Source organism: Sciurus carolinensis, chromosome 4 (genome assembly GCF_902686445.1).
Source record: "Sciurus carolinensis chromosome 4, mSciCar1.2, whole genome shotgun sequence".
In the NCBI taxonomy this organism is placed as follows: domain Eukaryota; kingdom Metazoa; phylum Chordata; class Mammalia; order Rodentia; family Sciuridae; genus Sciurus; species Sciurus carolinensis.
The window spans coordinates 64,252,326-64,275,666 of record NC_062216.1 but is presented as its reverse complement, the minus strand read 5'-3'; the positions used below and the strand labels follow the sequence as shown (position 1 = coordinate 64,275,666).

The 23,341-nt window shown below is 34.6% G+C and overlaps 1 protein-coding gene across 17 annotated transcripts in view; it reads left to right on the top strand.

Moving 5' to 3' along the window:
* Nucleotides 1–23,341, top strand: part of Bcl2l13 (BCL2 like 13) — a 97,975-nt gene that overhangs the window by 65,828 nt on the left and 8,806 nt on the right. For 10 of the 17 annotated variants that reach the window (XM_047548507.1, XM_047548508.1, XM_047548510.1 and 7 more), the window contains 2 exons: nt 4,856–4,925; nt 13,178–13,321. In XM_047548507.1, coding sequence (XP_047404463.1) covers nt 4,856–4,925; nt 13,178–13,321 — 214 coding nt within the window. Of the gene's footprint in view, nt 1–4,855; nt 4,926–13,177; nt 13,322–19,022; nt 19,069–23,341 lie in introns of those variants that run through there. The other 7 variants (XM_047548516.1, XM_047548514.1, XR_007108224.1 and 4 more) reach the window with 6 other exon arrangements.

Below are 23,341 nucleotides of genomic sequence, written 5' to 3'. Positions count from 1 at the left end.
TATTAAAATAAAACAAATTAATTTGTTGTAAATCTTTAAAGTCAGTTTCCCCGAGTTCTTTGCTGAGAATAATTAAGGAACTGATATGAGTTAGAGACATATTTATCTTAATGAAGATTGACAACTTTATAAAACAGGAAGAAGATTGTTCCTTATTAAAAGGGCCAAAATTCAGATACTGAATTACTACTGTAGTAAGGTAATTTCTTACTTTTGTGTGGGTACAGTTTATAGTTTACCATTTATAACGAGGAAGCAGTTTGGGTTTTAGGAGAATTCAGTTAAACTAAACATAAAAATCCTAATTATACTTAGTGAAATGAAATAATATTTGAATTTTTTAACCTTAAAAAATTTGTTTAGGGGCTGGGGTTGTGGCTTAGTGGTAAAACTCAGTGCTAGAACCCTAGCATGTATGAGGCACTGGGTTCGATTCTTAGCACCACATATAAATAAATGAATAAAATAAAGGTCCATCAACATTTAAAAAAAATTTTTTTAAATGTTTTGTTTAAGCCAGGCACAGTGGAGCACGCCTATAAACCCAGTGACTTGGTAGGCTGAGGCAGGAGGATCACAAGTTCAAAGCCAGCCTCAGCAACTTAGTGAGGCCCTAAGCAACTCAGCAAGACCCTGTCTCTAATAAAATATTTTTAAAAAGGTTGGGGATATGGCTCAGTGATGTGGCCCCTGGGTTCAATTCCTGGTACAAAAAAAAAAAAAAAAAAAAAAAAAGAAAGAAAAAAAATATTTGTTTAAAGATAAATGTGAGGGAACTGGGGTTGTAGCTCAGTGGTAGAGCACTTGCCTAGCATGTGTGAGGCACTGGGTTCCATCCTCAGCACTGCATATAAATAAATAAATAAAATAAAGATCTACTAACAAAAAAAGAAAAAGAAAAATGAATAAATGTGAAAAGAAATATATGGACGTCGGGAAATAAAACTTAAACAGGAAATGTGGATCAAAATACTGGTTTCAAGGGCTGGAGACATAGCTCTCAGTTGGTAGAGTGCTTGCCTCACAAGCAGAAGACCCTGGGTTCAATACCCAGCACTGAAAAAAAAAAAAAAAAAGAAATAGTGCTTTCAAGAAGTGTTCAATGGGGGGCTAGGGAGATAGCTCAGTCGGTAGAGTGCTTGCCTTGCAAGCACAAGGCCCTGGGTTCAATCCCCAGCACCCAAAAAAAAAAAAAAAAAAAAAAAAAAAAAAAGAAGTGTTCAATGGAACCTTAAGCACTGAGTTGCTGTAGGAGCCCCTGAAAAGGTGAGGGTTAGATTGAGTTAGTGGGGCTCATTAGGACCTCTCTACTATCCTTAAGCCAGGACACCTGTACTTCCATATGTTTTTTATATTGAAGTTACCTGTAAGATTTGAAGAAAGAAATTTGCAAATTGGCAAAAAGAAATCCAAAAATAAACCAAAACAAAAAACCTTGTAAATGCTATTGGGAGTAAAATAACTAAGGGTTAGGCGGAAGCAAAAGATTCTATTTCTAATTTTGGTGAAAACTATTTATGACTTTTCATTGTTTATGTCAGTTTCTTCATTTGTTAACTTCAACTTTGCTTTGATATTATCAGCTCTTCCAAGAAGAGTATCATACAGGTTTTTTTTTTTTTTTTTTTCCTGAATGTTATTTCTGGAGTCTTTTTTGTAATCTATAGAAAAAAATCGACATCATCTCTCTATAAATTACATTTGAAAGAAAATTGGCTTGAATGAATGTTTCCCAAACCTTGAATACCAATGCAGTTATTTTTGAAATTGGTTGCATAGCAAAGTCAGGTCTCCCTATGAATAAAATTTTTTCAGAAGTCTACTTTTCAGTTTTAAATTTCATTACTAATACCTTGAAAATAACTAACTGGTGATAAAACTAGAAGTATTATATAGGTTGAAGGCATTATCTTTTTTTTTTTTTTTTTTTTTTTAAGGGTCAAGGGTTTTCCTGGGTCACACAAAACAATCAGGGTCCAGATGTCGGAACTCCTGCCTTAGTTCCCCACTCCCCATTTCCTCCCTGGCCGCTAGGCCCCGGGTGGTCCGCACCTTCCTGCTGAGTCAGGACCAGAATTGAAGGCACTATCTTAAGGTGGAAAATACCACCTGCTCCTCCAAACAGTTTTGTTAAAGTAGGAAATTACAGTAATGCTGAATTCTTCATGTGGAATACTAGCAATTTCAAAATTAACCCCCCTTTCTTCTTTTGCTCTATTCTAAGACCTCATTAGATTACTCATCTTTTAAACTTTTCTATGTATTAGATTTTCTTGAATGTTTTAAACTGCTGCATCTTTTATGTGCATATATTTGTGTACATTTAATGTTTTAAATCGTATTTCATTCTGAAGGATGCTAAAGTACTTTAGCCTGATAGACATACTACCTTAAGGACTACTGTGACCCATAGCAGCATCCAACAGTTCAGGAAAGGAAGTGAAGGGACTGATGTACGCAAGTAAAACTTCAGGGTGAATATAGGTAGGTTGATAATATAGTATCTCCTGAAGTTCAAGCTTTATAAGAATGTAGAATAAAGTCCAAGGCTTCTTTAAAAAATACTAAGGTTACTTTAATGAGAATGTGATATATCTTATCATAAGATCATCCCTTGTATTCAGTATCACTGTAGTATTGATTTGATATTGAGTTGTATAAACTAATGTATGTCTTCAGAACTGTTTTCTGAAATATCTAAACTAGTGCTGTTCAGTTAAATGTAATGCAAATCACATATATGTAATTAAAATTTTTCTGGCAGCCACATAAAAAGCATATTAATTTTTAAAATTAATAACATTTCAACCTTGTATATTCAAATTTAATTTCAACACATACTCAGTATAAAAAATTGTTAGTGGGATAGCCTACATTCTTTATACTTATTCTTTAAAATCCAGAGCATATATTATACTTTCAGTACAACATAGTCACATTCCAAATGCTCATTAGCCACATGTGGCATTAAGACATTGGTGAGGCATGTATCAAAATCCCCACTTGAAATGGGAGCATTGTGACATTTGGAGACAAATCTAATTGGGTGTGAATTCCTATTTTGCTTTTCTGAGCCTGGTTTCCTATCGTGTAAAATATATATGTGATATAAAATAAAAATTCATAAAAATATTCTACCTAAAAATAATAGGCTACCAATAAATAGTAACTACTATAAACCTTTTTTTTTTTTTTTTTTTTTTTTTTTTGGTACTGGGAATTGAACTCAAGGGCACTCAACCACTGAGCTACATCTCCAGCCCTATTTTGTATTTTATTTAGAGACAGGATCGCACTGAGTTGCTTAGCACCTCGCTTTTTTGCTGAGGCTGGCTTTGAATTCACGATTCTCCTGCCTCAGCCTTCTGAGCCACTGGGATTACAGGTGTGAGCCACATCGCCCAACTATTATCAATCTTAAATATTCATAGGCCAAAGAAATCAGACCCTAGTGGTCAGAGCAGAAAATGCCTTTAGAATGGAATTTTAAAGTCCTACAGAGAGCTAAAAGTGTAGCTTAAAGGTATAATGGTAGAGAGCTCATCTAGCACGTGTAAGACTCTGATTCAATTCCTATTATCACACATAAAACAAACAAACAAACAAAAAAAACTCCAAAATCCTACAAAAGCAAGACTTTTCCACTCTTTTTTACATGCCTGTTAATGCTTTGCCCAAAATGGGATGAGGGGTGGGGTCTTGAATTTATTATCCAAGCTATGGATACCTTCATATCTTATTTGGTATAATGTTTTTGTTTAATTTGCACATGAAATCAGTACTTAGAATAAGTACTAAACGCTCTTCGATAAATTAATGAGACTTTGCTGTCATCACTCAATGATTTTGGGTTTTTTGTTTATTTGTTTGTTTTGGTACTGGGAATTGAACTCAGGGGCATTTAACCACTGAGACATATCTCATACCCTTTTTTGTATTTTATTTAGAGACAGTGTCTCACTGAGTTGCTTAGGGCCTGGCTAAGTTGCTAAGACTGGCCTTGAACTTGGAATCCTCTTGCCTCATCCTCCTGAGTTGCTAGGATTATAGGCGTGTGCTACCACATCTGGCAATGATTTAGGTTTTTTTAATTTTTATTTTATTTTAATTTTTAGTTGTAGATGGACACAACACCTTTATTATATTTATTTATTTATTTTTATGTGACGCTGAGAATCAAGCCCAATGCCTCACATGTGCTAGGCAAGCACTCTCCTGCTAAGATACAACCCGCGCCCTGATTTAGGTTTTTGATATGACTAGAACTTGCATGTAAATAATCAGGCTAATTTCTCTGCCCTCCAGGATTTTATTTTTTTGTTATTGTTATTTTCTGATCTAGGATTTTATATTATAACACTACAAGTTAAAAATAGGGCACCATTTTTTGACATTATTTATTCTAATTCCTTAAATCCTCAGTTTGAAAGTCTTCCAGTGACATGTTTCTTTAGTTTTTAAATATTATAGATGTTTTGCCTTTAATTTTGTTAAAATTGTACTTTTAATTTTACTGGGATAATTTTTGTTTGTTATTATTTGATATCAGTAACCCAAGTATTTATCTGCAGCGTAGAAGTTCTTCCAGATAATTTCTAAGTAATTACAAGAAATTTATTAGATGATATATTTATCTTACTATTTTATTAACTACTTCCCAAACATGCATCTCAGGCTATAGAATGCTTCAAAAAAATTCAGCCCAAATACTAAAAACCATATCTTGTATATGTTGAATAATCTTAGTCACTTTAGAAAAAGGTTCAACAAAAACAGTAGTGTCTTTATATTTATTCATCTGAAAATTTAGAGTTTTCCTTTTTTGTGACACAGACTTTTAAAAAAATCTCTACAGGCCAGTGACATATCAGGCATATCGAGAATGTACACTGGAGATCGCAGTTCATGCCAGCGGCTGGAATAAGGTATTAACCAAATTACTTTTACTCTTATGAGATTTTAGAGTGTTAATGGTAAGGTATAGGAGGAATTGTTAGCGTCAGAAAAGTGTTAGAGCTCTTTAATGTGTAAATCCAACTGTAAGTGATATTTTTTATTTAATTGTTGTTTTGATTAATGCTTGACCCAGAAATATGTGCCTCATAGTATGTTCCCTTTCCTTTCTGCACACCCTGAATTTCCCATCATTTCTTCATTTCCTTGTATTATAAGTGACTTTTATCTCCACATGTTTATTTATTAATGTGAGTATATATTGGAGGAGAAGACTGACTTCATTTGACAGATATCCTCTCTTGATTTTCTTAACTGACTAATACCATTTGTGTCTTATATTTTGCGAAGTATCTCATGTCACATCTCATCCGATCATCACAACCATCCTTTGAAGAAGGCAGAATGAATTTTATTAGATTTTGTTTTGTTTATTTACTTACATCAGGTGACTAATCAGAAAAAAAAAAAAAAAAAGACTTAAATAACGTGCCTAGGTCTTCTTGACTAGTAAATATTGGAACCAACACTAGAGCCAAGATCTTCTCATTCTAACCTCATGTTGGTTTTTTTTGTGTTTGTTTGTGTACTTTTTTTTTTTTTTTTTTTTTGCTGTACCATACTGCTTGTCCATTATCTTAGACTGTATTATCTACTTATCACCTTGGAAAGAAAGAGTATAAGGGGATGTAATATGGAGAAGTATGGCCTCAGGTGATTTAGCACTAGGGAGGAAAAAATGTGGCACAATTATTTTTACAAATAGCTTCCTCTCTTTAGAGTTCTTTATATAGTCATTCCTATATTATTTAGTATGAATAGAGGATTGTTTACAGGACCTCTCTCAGATACCAAAATTTGTTGATGCTGAAGTCCTTTATATAAAATGATTTAGTGTTTGCATATAACCCTATATGCGCTTCTCCCATATACTTTAAATCATCTCTAGATTACTTACAATAACTAATACAGTGTAAATGCTGTATAAATAGCTGTTATACTGTATAGTTTAGAGAATAATGACGAGGAAAAACATATGTCCATGTTCAGTTCAGATGCAGTTTTCCAAATATTTTCAATCTGAGATTGGATATAGAACCTGAAGATATGGAGGGCTGACTATAAATAGGTTAGACTATGTGACCATGTGTGCCTAATTGATGTATATTAGGTACATAATCTGACTTGTTTCAAATATCAACTTTAAAAAAAAAACACTTTCATTGATAGATAACATTATGTTTTTTATCATGTACCACATGGTGTTTTGAAGTACATTATAGTATATTGTAGAATGGTTAAATCTAGGTGATAAACAAATGTCCGTCCTCATTTATCATTTTTGTGGTGAAAACACACATTTACCCTCTACATTTTTCAAGAATACAATATATTGTCATTGATTATAGTCATCTTGCTGTGCAATAGATCTTTTTGAAATGTATTCCTCCTATTGAATAATAATTATGTGTTCTTTGAAAAAGGTTTCCCTCTCTCTCTCTCTCCTCTTCAGCACCCTAGTGTCTTGTAACTACAATTACATCTACTTCTTTACTAGATCTACTTCTCTGAGATCAAGATTTTTTTAATTTCTCAAACATCAGCTTTACCACAGACTAAATGTATTTAGGTAGGCTAATTAAACTTTCTGAATCTTTGTTTTCTCATTTGTGAAATGGAGATAGTACTACTAACTTTATACATTTAATTAAAACTAATTGAGATAATACATGTTTGTACATTATCTGTCACCAAAAAATGCACTCAGTAAAAGGTAAAAGATATATGCCATCTGAAGAGAGACCAGAGTAGTAGTATAAGCAGTCAGCAAACAGCAACTAATCTACTAGTTTCTGTTTTTGTTTTCTGGTGCTGGGGAGGAACCCATAGTAGGCAAGCACTATACTACTGAACTTCAACTCCAGCCCTTTTTTATTTTACTTAATTTTATTTATATATGTGTATTTTTTGCAGTACTGAGGTTTGAACCCAGAGTTTCACACATGCTAGGCAAGTGCTGGACTACTGAGCCCTCCATTTTTATTTTATTTTGAGATAGGTTCTCAAAAAATTGCCAAAGCTGACCTCAAACTTGGGATCCTCCTGCCTCAGCCTCCCCAGACTCTGGAATTATAGATGTGTGCCACTGTACCTGGCTTAATATACTAGTTTTAATACATGATACCTTGTCCTCATGCATCACATAACAATAGGGGCTCATTTTGAGAATTGAATTCTTAAGTGACCTCCTCATTATGTGAACTTGTAGATTGTATACAAATTAAGACTGGTACAATGTCACTAGGGTAATATAATCTTACTGGACCACTGACCTTAATGCGGTTCATTTTTGACTGAAACATGATGTATCACATGACTATTGTTACTGTTACAGAATTTTAAGAGTGTTTCTTAGTTCATTTTTTGAATAAAGAAAATACTCTTTTGAATTAGATTTTATAAATAACAATGAGCTTGGTTATCATATATTTCTTAGTACACCAAACATCAAATACTTAGGTAACAATTTTACTAGTTTTCTTCTCCTGTGTTTTATTTTCTTTCTATTGTTTCTATCTAGTAACTCTAGTAACTGTTAGAATTAATTCTTGTGTGCAGTATCCTCTACCTGCCACCCATCCTAGAAATATGGTAAAATATCTAAATCAGCCTGGTCTTCACTATCCTTTTTCATCCTTCCTTTTTTTTTTTTTTTTCCTCCATTTCCTGTTTCATTTTAGTCCCTCATCTGGATCAGGGGGCCAACTGTTGACCTTCAAGGCTGTAGCTGAAATGCCTCAAGTAAATGAGGCATGCCAATTAGAATATTACATGCTCTGCTGAATCCAGTATTACTTTCCTTCTAAGGTCTCAAGGGCGGAAAAGAACGTGGTTTATGATATTAGGCTGCTGAAATCTGCCCTCCCCCTTTCCAGTTAAAATCAGTGTGGTTCATATAAAGCAATAAGCTCATAGTTTACATTCAACAAAACAAAAAAAAATTTTTGTCTTCAATACCTTGTCTCACCGCTGATAGAAGCAAAACTATATGACATGCTGCCACTTGACCCCAAAAGAGTGTTTTTACTCTGATTTTTTTATTTTTTATTTTTATTTTTTTAGCCTCACACATATGAGGTAAGCACTCTATCACGGAGCTGCATCCTCAGCCCACACTGCCCTTTCTTGATGGCTCAATGGATCATTAGCAAAAGGCCTATTGAGTGCTTTTTAAAGGGGAAAACAAACAAAGGCTGGGCACGTGGAACTTGCAGAGCCCTTTGGGAGACTGAGACAAAAGGATTGTAAGTTTAAAAGCAGCCTCAGTAAATTAGTGAGGCCCTAAACAACAAGTCCCTATCAAAATAAAAAGGGTGTGGCTCATTGGTTAAGCGCCTCTAGGTTCAATCCCTGGTACCAAAAAAAGGGGAAACAAAAATCTCATATAATATTGCTGGTATGAATATGGCTATCTGGCAAGTAAATAAAGGACCGATCAGAAAAAAAAAATGTCCACAAAGTATACCCGGATAGGGACAAACAGTGTCAGTTCATTTATAAAGGAATTTTAAAGCATCTTCATAGAATACTCTTTAAATTTATCAAAAAGAGTGAATGGAAAAAGCTGGTCATAAACTTGTATTAGCTATATCATCTTTTGTTATCCAAAAAAAGTACATGTTTCGGACTGGGGGCTAGCTTTGTGATAGAATTTGTACTTATTAGTATGTATGTGTGAGGCCCAAAAATGTACATGTATAAATGTAGACTATATATACCTCGAAAAAAATTCATATTTGCCAAAATACTAATTAATCCATTGTAGTTATCTCAGAATTGTAGATAATTTCTTTATTTTTTTGTGTATGTGTGGATATTGTTTTTTTCCTGTCTGCTTAAAGAAAAGGAGAAAATGACCATCAAAGAGAAAAAAACAACTGTCAGTAGAGCTGCATGATGTTGATAGGGTAATAAAAGAGCTGTAGAGAAAACAACAACAACAACAAAGATAATGAATTATTTTCCTTAGTAGATTTTTAGTGGCACATTAAATCCCTAATATTTTCTCTTATTAAAATTTCAAGCAGGGCTGGGGATATAGCTCAGTAGAGTGCATGCCTCACATGCACAAAGCCCTGGGTTCAATCCCCAGCACCACCAAAAAATAAAAAATAAAAAAATTTCAAGCATACACAAAAGCAGAGAGAATAGGATAACAAATCCAATGTATCTATCACTTCAGTAATTATCAATATATGATGGATCTCTTTCATCTGTTTTCCACATATTCTTCCTTCTCTTCCCCTAGATTATTTTGAAATACACCTTAGACATCATATTTTATTCATTATTCATAAACACATTAGTATGTATTCCTAAGAGTAATGTATTTCTTTTACCTTATTTTTGGTGTACTGGGGATAGAACCCAGGCCTTCATGCATGCTAGGCAAGTACTGTGCCACTGAACCACACCCTGAGTTCTATATCCTCTTAAAACCTACTGATAGTATCTTAGCACACTTATTCTTAAAGTAATTATTTAATATTATCACATAATTTACTAGGTATTCATTTGTTTTTGTTACTCTGGGTTGAGCCCAGGGGAGCTCTACCACTGAGATACATCCACATCTCCAGTCCTTTTTATTTTTAATTTTGAAATGCCTCTCACTAAGTTGCCTAAACTGGCCTCTAACTTTTGATCCTCCCGTTTCAGCCTCCTAAGTAGCTGGAATTACAGGTATGCATCACGTGCCCAGCTGCTAAATGTATTTTTAATTTTATTTTTAAATGTTTAAGAAATTTTATCATAACTGTATGATTGTTTTCTTCCACATTTTTATTGGTGCACTATTATAGGTGTACATAATGATGGGATTTGTTGTTAAACATTTATACATGCACACAGTATAACAATATAATTTGGCCAATATCACTCCCCAACACTTTCCCCCTCCCTCCCCTCCCTGATCCCTTTCCTCTACTGATCTCCCTTTGATGTTCATTAGATCCTCTCCTCCACACCTTTCTTTTTCCTTTTCCTCTCTTGATTACACATATGAGAGAAAATATAACCCTTGACCTTCTGAGTTTGGCTTATCTTACTTAATATAAATGGTCTCTAGTTTCATCCCTTTTCCTGCAAATGTCAGCTGTGTTTTTAAAAGCTGGTTTATTTGAATCAAGGTCTGAACAAAGTCTGTGCATTGCATTTCGTTGATATGTTTTCTTTCTTTTTTTTTTTTCATTGAAATATAATTCATATAAAATTTGCCCTTCTGAAGTATACAGGTCAGAGGTTTTATTACATTTATATTAGTTTATATCAATCTAGAAAGGTGAATAGTTTGACCTTCTCTCAATGGATGGGGATTCAGTTTTATTTTAACATTAAAAAAAAAAGAATGTTTGGTACCTTAGTGCACTCACGTGAGGCAAGAGAATTGCAAGTTGGAGGCCATCTGGGCAATTTAACAAGACCCTGTCTCAAAATAAAAATAAAAAAGGGCCAAGGCTGTAGCTCAGTGACAGAACACCCCTGGGTTCAATCCCCAGTATTGGAAAATCAATTAACTAGTTAATTAAAAATTAAAAACCATATAAGAAGGAGGAATACAAAACAAATCCAGTTGCAGATAAAATTGAATACTTTTTTGGAGGGTTATTGAGGATGGAACCACGGGGTACCATTGGACTGTATCCCCAGACCTTTTTAATTTTTTGAGACAGAGTCTCACTAAGTTGGTGAGGACCTCCTAAGTTGCTGAGGCTGGCCTCAAACTCATGATACTTCTGCCTCAGCCTCTGGGATTACATGCCCAGCAATAAAGAATATTTGTGAATAGGAAAATGCCAAGTTGATGGAGATTAGCTGTAGTTAGTAACTCATGAAGCTTTGTGTGTAGGCAAATGAACTGGGTTTAACTGTTTAAAAGCTGGAAGTCGCGCTAGGTATGTAGCTCACTTGACTAGCATGTGTGAGGCTCTGGGTTCGATCCCCAGCACTGCAAAATAAATAAATAAAATAAACTTAAAAAATTTAAAGCTAAAAGTCACATGAAGAAAGTATGTCACATAAGTAAGCCTGGTCTATAATAGTCATTTAATAATTGTATGAGGAATGAAGTGGGGGGGAATAAATCATCTGACACAACATACATCACCAAGAAAAGTATTATCAACCAAACTAGAAAATGCTAGTCCATAAAATGAAATTTCTATACTCTGGTGACTATGTTTCAAGAAAGAGAATGAGAAGATCTAGAAAAGGACAACTTAAATAATAAAAGTAATGCAATTACCCTATGAAGAAAGATTAAATCTCCCCTAAATGTATAGTGAATGAGAAGGACTACAGTCAAGGACTAAAATTTACAGAAGTGAAAGAGCATTGCAGATTTATTGTGGTTATTATATGTAAAATCAGGGTATCTTTTATATATATATATATATATGTATATATGAAAAAGGTAATTTGGAACAAATAAAACAAACTCTAAAATGCTTGCAACTCCTTAAGAGGCAGTAGAGCTTATCATTAATAGCTTCAAATTTTTATGTATTTATGGATTTTTGTGGGAAATTAAAATGTTTGAGATTCAGAACATCTCAGGCCTTTAAAGCTGATAGGATATGAATAGCAAGGCTGACTCAACAAGTCCTCCCTTGCCTTGTGTGTGCCCAAGGCAAAATACTGGGACTAGATGAACAATAATTTTTTTTGTTTCTGTTTTCAACAGTATGATATAAATTTTCTTATGGGAAAAGCCTAGCATATTTTTCTTTACAGCCCAAAGGTCACAAAGTACATATATTTGTTGCATTCTCTTTCAACTTAATATAAATTCTTTTGGGACTGCTTAGAAGCCAAAGAATATTAGTATGAAGTATAAAGTTATTTGGGGTTTTTTTGTTTGTCCTCTGTGGAAATATTTTGTCAGCCCCTCAGTTATTTCCTTGGTAATCCAGTAACATGTAACTAGAATTGGTTTCATTTCCTTGTGCATTCCTTCTCCCATCATGGATAGACTTTTTGATGTTTTAGACAAGAGACTGCATACAGATGGCTAGCTGAAATATTTAGCTTTTTTCTTTCTTTTTTTTTTTTGTAATGTTGGGGATCAAATGGAGGGTCTCAGGCATGCTAGGCAAGTGCTGTACTATTAGTTTTTTTCAATATGTAATTTCTTCTTTCTTTTGTTTTATAGGGGGGAAGAGGATTGAACCTAGGGTCTTACATATGCTAAGCAAGGACTCTACCACTGAGCTGCATTTTCAGCCCAAAATGCAATTTGTTTTTTAAAGGAAGGCAACAGCAGTCTAGTTTCTGTTGTAAATTTTGATGGCTTCCCTTTTTTGTTATTAGGTACAGATTATAATGCCTTCTTTATATTTGATTTTTGATGACTTTTACAAGATAGCTCATAATTCTAAAAAGATTCTTATTTTTAAATAATAAAATATGGTACAAACTACAAAAAATACAGAAAGGTGTGCATCAAAAATAATTTTTTTCTCACCTTTGTTGCCAGTCACATAGTTCCTCTTAAGCAACCACTATTTTCAGTTTCTTGTGTATTTTTTTTCCAGAGATACTGTATATTTTGTCTATATACAAATGTGTGTATATATAGACGTTTTGTTTCATGAATGGTCCCACATTGTACACATTCTCCTGTATCTTTTTTTCTCTTATAGTACATTTTGGTAGGGTTTGGGCGGGGAAAAATTAATTAATTTTGGTGATTGGGTAGTGAATAATTTCTTTTTAACAGCTATATACTTTATTGGATGACCAGAATTTATTAAACTAGTCTGTCTTGAGTTGTTTCTAGTCTTCTGCTATTATAAATGATACATCTTTGAATTATCTTATACATATGTTTTTTTCTTTCCCTCTCTCTGTCCCGGTCCCCCCTCTCAAATGTACACACATGCATTCAGTTATTTTCATATAATAATTCAACTACCCTATTATATGAAATATTCAGAAATATATGCAGTATTCAGAAAAAAATTCTAGTAGGGGTCAGTGGTTTATTATAATGAAAATGAAATACCATAATGATACATCTGAGTATAATTTTCCAGCAGTTGAATATAAAAAATGCATTATAAGAATTTCAGAATCAATCTCTCTCTCTCTCTCTCTCTCCCCCTCCCTCCCTCTCTCTCTCTGCCTCCCTCTCTCATTCTTTCTCTCCCTTATCTTTACATTGAAGATTTTGGTGCCTCTAATTCTGCTTCGACAAATGCTTTTGGAGTTGACAAGACGTGGTCAAGAACCTTTGAGCGCACTGTTGCAGTTCGGAGTGACATATCTGGAGGACTATGCAGCAGAGTACATCATTCAGCAAGGTGGCTGGGTATGAATTATTATGTTTTTTAAAACATTTTTCTTTAAAAGAAATTAGGCCCATTGTTTTTAAACAGCAGAGAGTTATTATCTGTATTAGATGATGATCAGTGGAAAAGTTATTCATAATTAAGCTAAGATTTTACTTATAGTAAATTGATATAGGATACTTTTAAATACTTAATTATGAAATATTTCATCCTAACAAATATATAAATAACTGAGGATGAAAAACAATAAAATGAACACCAGTGTTTTTACTGTCTCAGTCCAAGGAAAAAAAAAAAAACAGTTAACACTTTGTGGAAGGGTTGCTGGCAATTGAACCAGATCCCTCACATGTGCTAGACAGGCATTCTACCACTGACCCACACCCCCAGCCCACACAGCACATATTTTTGAACCTCCTTGTACTCCCCTCCTGAATTTTGATATATTCATATCTATCTCACAATTCCTTGTCTGAATTTTTTAAAATTAGAGCTTAATTATATATGTATTATATCCTAGACAGTATTATTTGGGATGCTTTGAACTTCATCTAAATAGTATCATACTATATGTATTCGTCTATAATTCACTCTTTTCACTCAATATAATGGTGTTTTGTTTTTTATTCCATACTGGGGGATTAAAACCTGGCATGCTCTACCATTGAGCTATATCTCTACCCCTTTTTATTACATTTTGAGACAGGGTCTTCTTACTAAAGTGCCCAAGCTGGTTTGGAACTTGGATCCTTCTGCCTCAGCCTCCAGAGTAGCTGGGATTACAAGTGTGTGCCACTGTATCAATATTAGGTACAATATATATTTTAGTTATAGGTGGACACAATATCTTTATTTTATTTTATCTTTTTTATATGTGGTGCTGAGAATCAAACCCAGGGCTTCATGTTTGCTAGGCAAACATACTACCATTGAGCCACACCCCAGCCTAAAATGTCAGCCATTTTATTTTTAAAATATTTTTGTAGTTGTTAATGGACTTTTATTTTTATTTATATGTGGTCATGAGAATCGAACTCAGTGCCTCACGCATGTTAAGCGAATGCGCTATCACTGAGCCACAACCTCAGCCCAGCTTTTCTTCATTCTCACCTTGCTAAGGATTTTTTCCCCCAGTACTGGGGATTGAACTCTGAGGGCACTGAACCACAGAACTGTATTCCAAGCTCCCCCCGCCCCCCTTTTTTTTTCAGTGCTGAAGATTGAACTGCAGGTTTAAGGGCTTCACATTTACTAGGCAAGTGCTCTGCTATTGAGGTACATCCCCAGTACTCTCAGCCCTTTTTATTTTTTTATTTTTGGAGTCTTGCTAAGTTGCCAAGGCTAGCCTCAAATTTGTGATCCTACTGCCTCAAGTGTCCTGAGTTACTAGGATTACAGGCATGTGCTACCATGTCCAGCTGTAAGGATCCTTTTTAGATATCTTTTCCCCCTAATAATATCCTCCTTCCCCTAGTGGAATTTTAATTTCCATTTATTATGTACTGTGGCTTTTGCAGTGCTGCAAACTATTGTAATGTCTAAGATTTCCCCTGTATCTCTGAAACATTTTTTACCCTAATACCATTCCCATTGCGAAAGAATGATCTAGGTTGATTCACTGGTTAGCGTTTGTTGTAAATATACTACATTTTATTTATCTATAATTGTCAGTTGATATTTCCACGATTTTGTTATAAGTATATATGTAAGAGTTTCTGTGTAGAATTTCTGGATCATAAAATTATAGACAGATTTTAATGTACAAAATAACGTCACTCTGAATCTTCTCCATTACTTGGTTAAGATATATAGTCATATATATAGCCAAGACTTTTTTTTTTTAAGATCTTTTAGTTGTCAATGGACCTTTAATTATTTATATGTGAGAATCAAACCCAGTACTTCACATGTAGATGGACATAGTACCTTTATTTTATTTATGTTTATGTGTTGCTGAAGATCAAACCTGGTGTGAGGCAAGTGTTCCACCACTGAGCATCAACCCCAGCCTGGACCTGGAGTTTTTATATCAGTCAAGTGAGACCTCTCTGAAAAAATGCTGTTTAAGCAAAGATTTTGCTGTTCTCTGTTTTGATCTCACTGTTCATCACCTTCTTTCTTTTTTTTTTTCTAGTCATACCCTGGTAGTGGAGTTTATTTTTCTTTCTTTTTTTTTTCTCTTTTTGATGCTAGGAGTGTGTGAGTGAGTGTGTGTGTGTGTGTGTGTGTGTGTGTGTGTGTGTGTGTGTGTGTTTGGGGTTCTGGGTTTTTGGGGTTTTTTGTTTTGTTTTTGTTTTTTTGGTGGTGATGCCTAGGGATATAACCCTGACTTGCACATATGCTAAGCATGCACTTTACCACCGAGTTATACCTGCAAACCCCTAGAAATAAAATGACAACAGCATGATCTGGGCAGGATGGCACATGCCTATAATCCCAGGGGCTCAGGAGGCAGAGGCACGAGGATCCGAGTTCAAAAGCCAGCCTCAGCAACGGCAAGGTGCTAAGCAACTCAGTGAGACCCTGTCTGTAAATAAAATACAAAATAGGGCTGCGAATGTGACTCAGTGGTCAAGTGCCCCTGAGTTCAATCCCCAGTCCGTGCCACCCACCACCCACCACCCCCGGCCCACGCAAAAAAAAAAAAAAAAAAAAAAAAAAAGCTGTTAGTTGTAATTTACCCCAACAGTTAGTGATATTATAGTGATTTTATAAACTGCACATTAAGCTTTTTAGCCATTATTCATCTAAGAATTTGAGTTAATTAAAAAAGTGGAAATTTAATTTACATGCATATTAATATAGAGTGTATTAGGTTGAGATTCTGGTTAAATCTCTTTTCTTTCTTTTCTTCTTTCTTTCTTTTTTTTTTTTTCCCCCGATATGGGGAATTGAACCTTGAACCCAGGGGCACTTAACCACTGAGCCACATCCCCACCTTTTTATTTTTTATTTCGAGACAAAGTCTCACCAAGCTGCTTAGAGTCTCACTCAGTTTCTGAGACTGGCCTTTAATTTACAACCTTCCCACCTCAGCCTCTTGAGCACTGGGATTACAGGCATGTGCCCTCCTGCCCAGATCATGCTGTTGTTAAAAATAAGAACTATGATAAATTGTTGTCATTTTTTTTTTCCTATTCTAGTGCTTTCTTCTTCTTTCTTCTACCTCCTCTCCCTGCCCTCCACCCCCTGCCCTTTTTTTTTTTTGTCCAGTGTACTATGTGATTCCTGTGAGAGCCAGGGTTAATTTACTTAGGTTAATTTCCATTTAGCTTATATGGTGCTTACAACAAAGGAAGAAGAAAAAAGTAGAAAGAGTGTTATATATTCCCTTCCTAATTCTGTTTTATGATGGCATAGTACATTAAAGTTTGTCTGTGGATATAATTGTTACATGGAAACTATTTGATTTAACTCAAATATTTGTGCTAAGGACAAAAAGTTACTGTATATTAACAAGTGTGTTAATATTTAAAATGTTTTTATCTGTAAATTTAAATGTCTGATTTGTATTTCACATTGTTAGGTCTAAGCCTTCCATTTCTTTATATTTAAAAACAAGATACTGCTTTTCTGCCAATTGGTGCAGGTGTGCTCTCTGAAACAAGGTGTCAGCATGAATCACCTATTAGGTTCTTTTGTTGAACACTGCATTGTCAACTCTTAAAACCATTCCAGAAGAAAAGCATTTCACTATATGATGTGGCATGTCTGTTATATCAAGTCTATAGTATGATTTCCACAAGGAATGTATTTATTTTCACCACTTGACAACATCTGGTCGAAACAAACTGCATAGCTCTCTGTATGCACTAGTTTTGAAAACCTACAGAGAAGGGAAAAGTTCTGGCAGCCATATCTGTTGTATAATGGGATGATGGCATGTAGTTGGTCAGGCTTTGGGCATAGATTTGCAGAGAGAAAGATACTTTACTAATTAATTTATTAACAGAAATGGCTAGGATAAATGCTTTTTGGAGTTTTGCAGATGATCTTGCTTTTCTGTGACCCATGTTTTGTGATTATTTTCTTTTTAGTACATTTAAGGGTAGTTTTTCCTTTGTATTGGTATTGAAAGAACATTTATTGAGTTTTAGATGTGATGAGTTTGAATTTAAACTGACTTCATGTTCAGGTATTAAAAACAAACAATAATAATAAAAAGAAACATGACTATATATGATTTTCATCCTCCTTACTTCAACCATTCATCAAACTTGGTCATATAGTCCAACTTCTATACTGTAGACATGAAAGAGGCTCAATCTTAATTACTGATCTCCCCTGTCATATGCCATAGTTCTTTCTATATACCCTTTAAGTGTCTGTGTGGAAGAGCAAAGCTGAGGCTTCTGGGTTACGGAGCAGTGATCATTGGTAGCATCAACATACGTTCCTTATCTTTCGTTGATATGGGGTCTGTCTTTGTTGCCCAGGATGGTCTTGAATCCTGGGCTCATGAAGTCCTGCCTCAGCCTCCTGAGTAGCTGGTACTACAGGTGTGCACCACCCGACCCAGCCTAACTCAGGTTCTTTCTCTTCATTTTCCAGGATAAGCAGAATAGCTTACTATTTTTAATTTTTGTCTAACAACATGGTCTTAAAGGAATGATTTTCCTGCATATTCTTCAGATTTTCTATGAGCTCTACTTTACTAATGAAATCACTAATATAACTGCCTGTTTCATAAGGAATTTCTGAAGATTAGTTGATAATATTTATAATACTGTTTAAGCTCTTAGAGGTTAATTTTAGTATACAATAAGCCTTAATTGATTTCATATTCTGTGCTGAGTATACAAAAGGCTTTTTTTTTTTTTTTTTTTCCCTCTCTTTTTTGTTTTTTGGTATTAGAGAGTGAGTCTAGGGACACTTTACCACTGAGCTACATCATCAGACCTTTTAACTTTTTATTTTGAGACAATCTCACTAAGTTATAGAGGCTGGCCTCATATTTGTCTCAGCCTCCTGAATTATGGGGATAACAGTTGTGAACCACTGCATCCAGTCTGAGTATACAAAAGTTGAATAAAATATAGGCCTCAAACCTAGTTGAAGAAAATAAGTATAAATAACTGTAGCACATTATGTGCAGTGAGTGATAAAGCTATGTTCAAAGTGCAGTGAGAAGGCAAAGGAAGGGAACAGTTAAGGTCAAGTATTGATTGAATTAGACACGTATCTAATTAGTAACTTTTCAGTGCTAGAGATAGAATGTAACTTTTGATTGCTATTTATACTGGCATTAGAATGACAAAATAGGGTTTCTTGTTTGTTTACTTTCTACCTTGTTTTTATTTTCTTTTCATTCACTTTGTCTTTTTAGCCAGAGAGTGATGCATTGTCAACAGAATTGGAAATTAAAAGATTTGTTTTTTGCCTCATCTCTGCCAAATACTAGCCCTGTGTTTGGGAGGTAATTCCTTTGACTTTTTTGAGCCTTAGGTTCAACCTGAGGAATATCTATCTCACAAAGATAATGATGTGAAATGTTTTGTGAAAGTGTTCCATTTTTACAAATGTCAAGTTCTCAGGTGTGGCTTTAAGACTGTGTGTTTTCCTCCCTCTGTTTAAGTTTGATTGAAGTTTTCCTTGATTCTGACTTTTATTTGCCCTGCAACCCAGTTAGGGCACAGAGTAGTTGGCAAGCTCTGACTCTGACTCATCTCATTCCCTCCCTCCTCTTTCTCACTTTCATTTCCTGGGATTTTCTTGCTACACTAGAAGTAAGTCTGTCTCCTGAACAGAACAGTTCAAGTCAACTGTGGTAAGGCATTTTATTTTTTTCATAATGTACTAAACTAACCACCATGAAAGATTTAGTTTTACATAAAAAATTATTGGGGAAATGTTGTCTAGAATGTCATAGCGTTTAAAAAAAAAAAAATATATATATATATATTTAGTTGTTGATGGACCTTTATTTTATTTACATGTGGTGAGAATCGAACCCAGCGCTTCACACATGCTAGGCAAGTGCTCTACCACCGAGCCACAACCCCAGCCCAAAGAGTCTGTCATAGCATTTTAAATAAAATTAATCTTTGTCTCTTTTTCCTGACTCAAAAATTCTCATTTCCATTTTAAAAATAGTAAATCTTCAAAAGGTGGTGTTGTTGTTTTAATCTAGGATAAAGACTCTTGGAAACTTTTAGGTTAATGATTTGTTAGAACAGTTTTCATACAGTGGGAGGTGACTCATACGAAGTAATTTAAAACCAATTAGGTGGTCAAAACTCAGATCAGTTTAGGTTAATGAGAGTAAGTTGTGCTTTATGAATCTGTTATTTGTGCAGGTGTGGATGTTTTTACTGTGTTTTCTGATATGTATTTTTTATGGCTTTTAGTCATGTTGGGTGGAATACTGCTTCTCTGGAATTTCTTTCATATTTTCATTTTCTTATTGTAGATTAATAGTAATCAAAGAGGCATTTAGTTGTTAGTGTCCTGTTTGAATATAGAAAACCGATTATCTGTTCCCATTTTATAAGATGAGTACTTCAGGGAGAGATTTATATAAAATGTAAGAAATGATGATAAAGGTTTGTTGGCATATTTTAGGGGAAATGAGTTCCTTGATGAATATACCATTATGGGTGGGCTTGGGAATTCTGCCAGAGCATCCTCCAGTGGAACAGTGAAGTCTTAGCTCCTATCATCAAACCAAATTATATTTTGTTTTATTTTACACTTATTTTAAAATACTTCCTTTATCTCCATATCTGTTTCTTTCCCATTTTAACGGGAGAGTTTCATGGACAAATCTTTGTGTGTTTGCTTGAAGACAACAAGAATTACCTGTTCTATCTGCTTCTAGCCATAAATTCTAGAGATCCTATGATACAGTGGGAAGAGTGGCAGAATGGGGATGCAGGGACTTCAGCCCAAGAGTCAGGATAGTTCTGTGGGTCAAAGCACAGGCCCTGGAGTATACTGCCTAGGCCTGAGGCTGCCTTATGGTGTTAGGAAAATTATGTCTTCTCTGCAGCTGCTTCAGGTTCCTCACCTGTAAAACGGAGATAATGAGACTCCCTCTCATATCATTGTCATGAGGGTTAAGTAGATTAATTTAAGCAAAGTCTTTAGAATGGCACACAGTAAGAATTACATAAGGGTTATCTGTTGTTATTTATTTTTATTTTTTTTGCAGTGCTGGGGATTGAACCCAGGGCCTTGTGCATGCTAAGCAAGCACTCTACCAACTGAGCTATATCCCCAGCCCTATCTGTTGTTATTATCATCCAATTCTAGCAAACCAAGGAACTCTGGGCAAATTACTTAATCTCTCTAGGTTTCATTTATTTGAAAAGGAAGGGAGGCAGTTCTCTGATTCTTTATACATATTTAAACTCTTCATGCTATATCTCAGCTAGTTTTATATTTCTGAATCCTTTAAAGTTACTCCTTTGCATTTTTCATATAAATCGTACATGGACACTCCCAACAATGCAAATATTTTGTTTTAGAAACAGTTGAGATTGTTGGATATTATTCTTCTACTAAACTAAGTTTTAGGTAATGTGTTAGCCCAAACAGCACTGTTAGTGAAAACCTCTTTGTTAATGACAGTAATTGTTAAGGAGAAGGGTGGTTATTTTTATAAGCATTTCAGTGGTCATGTGCTCTTTCTTCAAGACTGTGCAAAAGTACAGAATATTTGGTGAATCTTCATTAAAATGTCACATGTCCTAAATACAGAAATAAGTTGAAAAGTAGGGAAGCCATAACAATAAGGAGAAAAGCTATTTAATCTGAATTGGCATTTAAGCACTAGACTACTCCAAAGTTATAATTGGACTCACTTGTTGGTCTAATATCTTAAATGAGGTGAAAAGGTCCTCTAACTGTGGAGCACACAATATTCTGAAATCTTTTGTTAGCTTTAAGCTGTTAAATTAATAATAAGGGTGTATACATGTAGCTCATGGTAGAATGATGCTGAGCATGCACAAAGATGGGTGTGATCCCCTGTGCCACAAAATAATAATAATAATAATAATAATGGGAAATTACTTTTTATAATAAATTATCTGTGGGCTTGTTCACTTTTCCCTTATTTTTCTACATTATGGAACTTTTGAAAGTTTTATTTCTTTTGTCCTGGCACTAGACTTAGAGCCTTAAAACTGTCCTTTCTGAGAATTTAAATTCTTACCTTTCTTATTATGGCTTTTTTTGTTTGTTTTTTTTACTTTGTTTTTTCATTTAAAATCAGTTCTTGTTATTACAGCTTCCATTTTTAGAAGTGCAGGTAAGAAACTTGTTAAGAGCTCCTATTAACACTTTGACCCTTGGATGTCCTGTTTGAAGAGACTACATCTTTTGAAAAGGCATGAAAGCAGATTACAAAGCTTGTAGAACAATGAGCAGCGAATGAGAACAGGTGTGATTTCAAGACTAAGAATAAAAAACATGAGAAATTACATTCCTTGATTCCAAAAAACTTGGGAAATAAAAGTGTTTTGTGAAATATTTCAAATGTGCATGAAAAACCAAGAATACACTGTAACTATTTAACATAATTCCAAAATGCAAATTGTTAACTTTCAACTTTTCACTTAACAAAAGGTCAACCCAGTTTTTAATTGTCCAATTTTTTCAATATAAAGGAAAAAATTTTTTCAGCAACATCTCATTACCTTTCCTTTTAGCTCAGTTGCAGATAATTGAGGGTAGAGGATTATTATATACCCACTAAACCATATTATTAGTTCCTTATTTGGGAATTTTAAGAGAGAAGAAAATAATTGTACTAAAGTTAACAAAGAAAAAATAAGAATTTGATGCTACTTTTACTCTTACTACTCTTTCCTGCCTTTCTCTTCCTTGTGAAATCCTTCTGCACATGCAGCTTTCTTTCTGACCTTCTCCAAATGGCACTCCTTGAAGAGGGGGTTGGATAAACAAATAAACCTTTGAGTATAAGTTATGTAACAGAGAGAGCCCTTAGTAATTGGTGTTGAGGATCTACATTACTAATTAGAATTGTGTTCTGGCAAAAAGGCATAACTTCACAAGACAGTTGTTATCACTGATCTACCTTGGTGGCTGATTTGTCCTCAATGTTGACCTCCAGTCTTTCAAGAAAATTACAGAACTGGTTTCCTGAGTAAACAGTAACTATTTTCATGCATCTTGCTTACTGCCATTCTTCATTATTAGTCATTTACCAAGAATCAGCAAAGCTTATGATATCTGATGTGATATCTTGCTTACTGATATGACTGTAAGTATTCAGGGAATGAAGTGATTACCTGTGCAATCATCAAAGAGTGTCAATCACCCTTCCTGTCCCTGGCCAGTGTTGTCAAGTCTGTCTGGGATTTGGGTGCCATAAAGAAGGTCAATGAATTACAACAGAGTTGTGCCCTTCTAACATGTAGCAAGATCTGATCCAGGTCCAACCTTTATTAAAGATTACCATTTAGTTATTCAAGGTTGTAGCTTTAGCATAGAAAGGTCTTAAAAGTTCCACAGGTGATTCCAATTAGGCAGCAAAGTTTGAGGACCCTGCAGCCATATAATCTCACCAACTAGATTATAAAGTCCTTGAAGGAGATATACAGTAATCTTAAACTTCTGTCTTCAACACAGCAGTCAACTCTGAATTTATTAGAGTACTCATTATATAACACTTAATGGTTAAACACACCCTAAACATAAAGGAGTCAGTAATCAGTTGTTCAGACTAAACAAATATCAGGAAAACTGTGGCAAAGTACAGATATTCCTAGTCATTGTTGAGAATACAAAGAAAAGAAACAGTTGTACAGTATAGTAGGCATCCTCAGGAAGGGCTTCTTTAAAGAAAGAAGTGAAGGATCTTTGTTGCAAAGCAGCAGGGATTAGGAAGATGAGTTGGGGATCCAATTTAGGTAGCTGGAAGGGGCCATGACAGCATCAAGAGACCTCTGCTAGGACATGGAAAGTGTTTAGTTTCTGACTCTTCTGTGTTGGAGCCAGTTTTGAGATATCCTAAAGTGAGCTTTTGTTATGAGTTCAGTTCTGTTCAGATCTCCACTGAGAATCTTTCTTTTCTA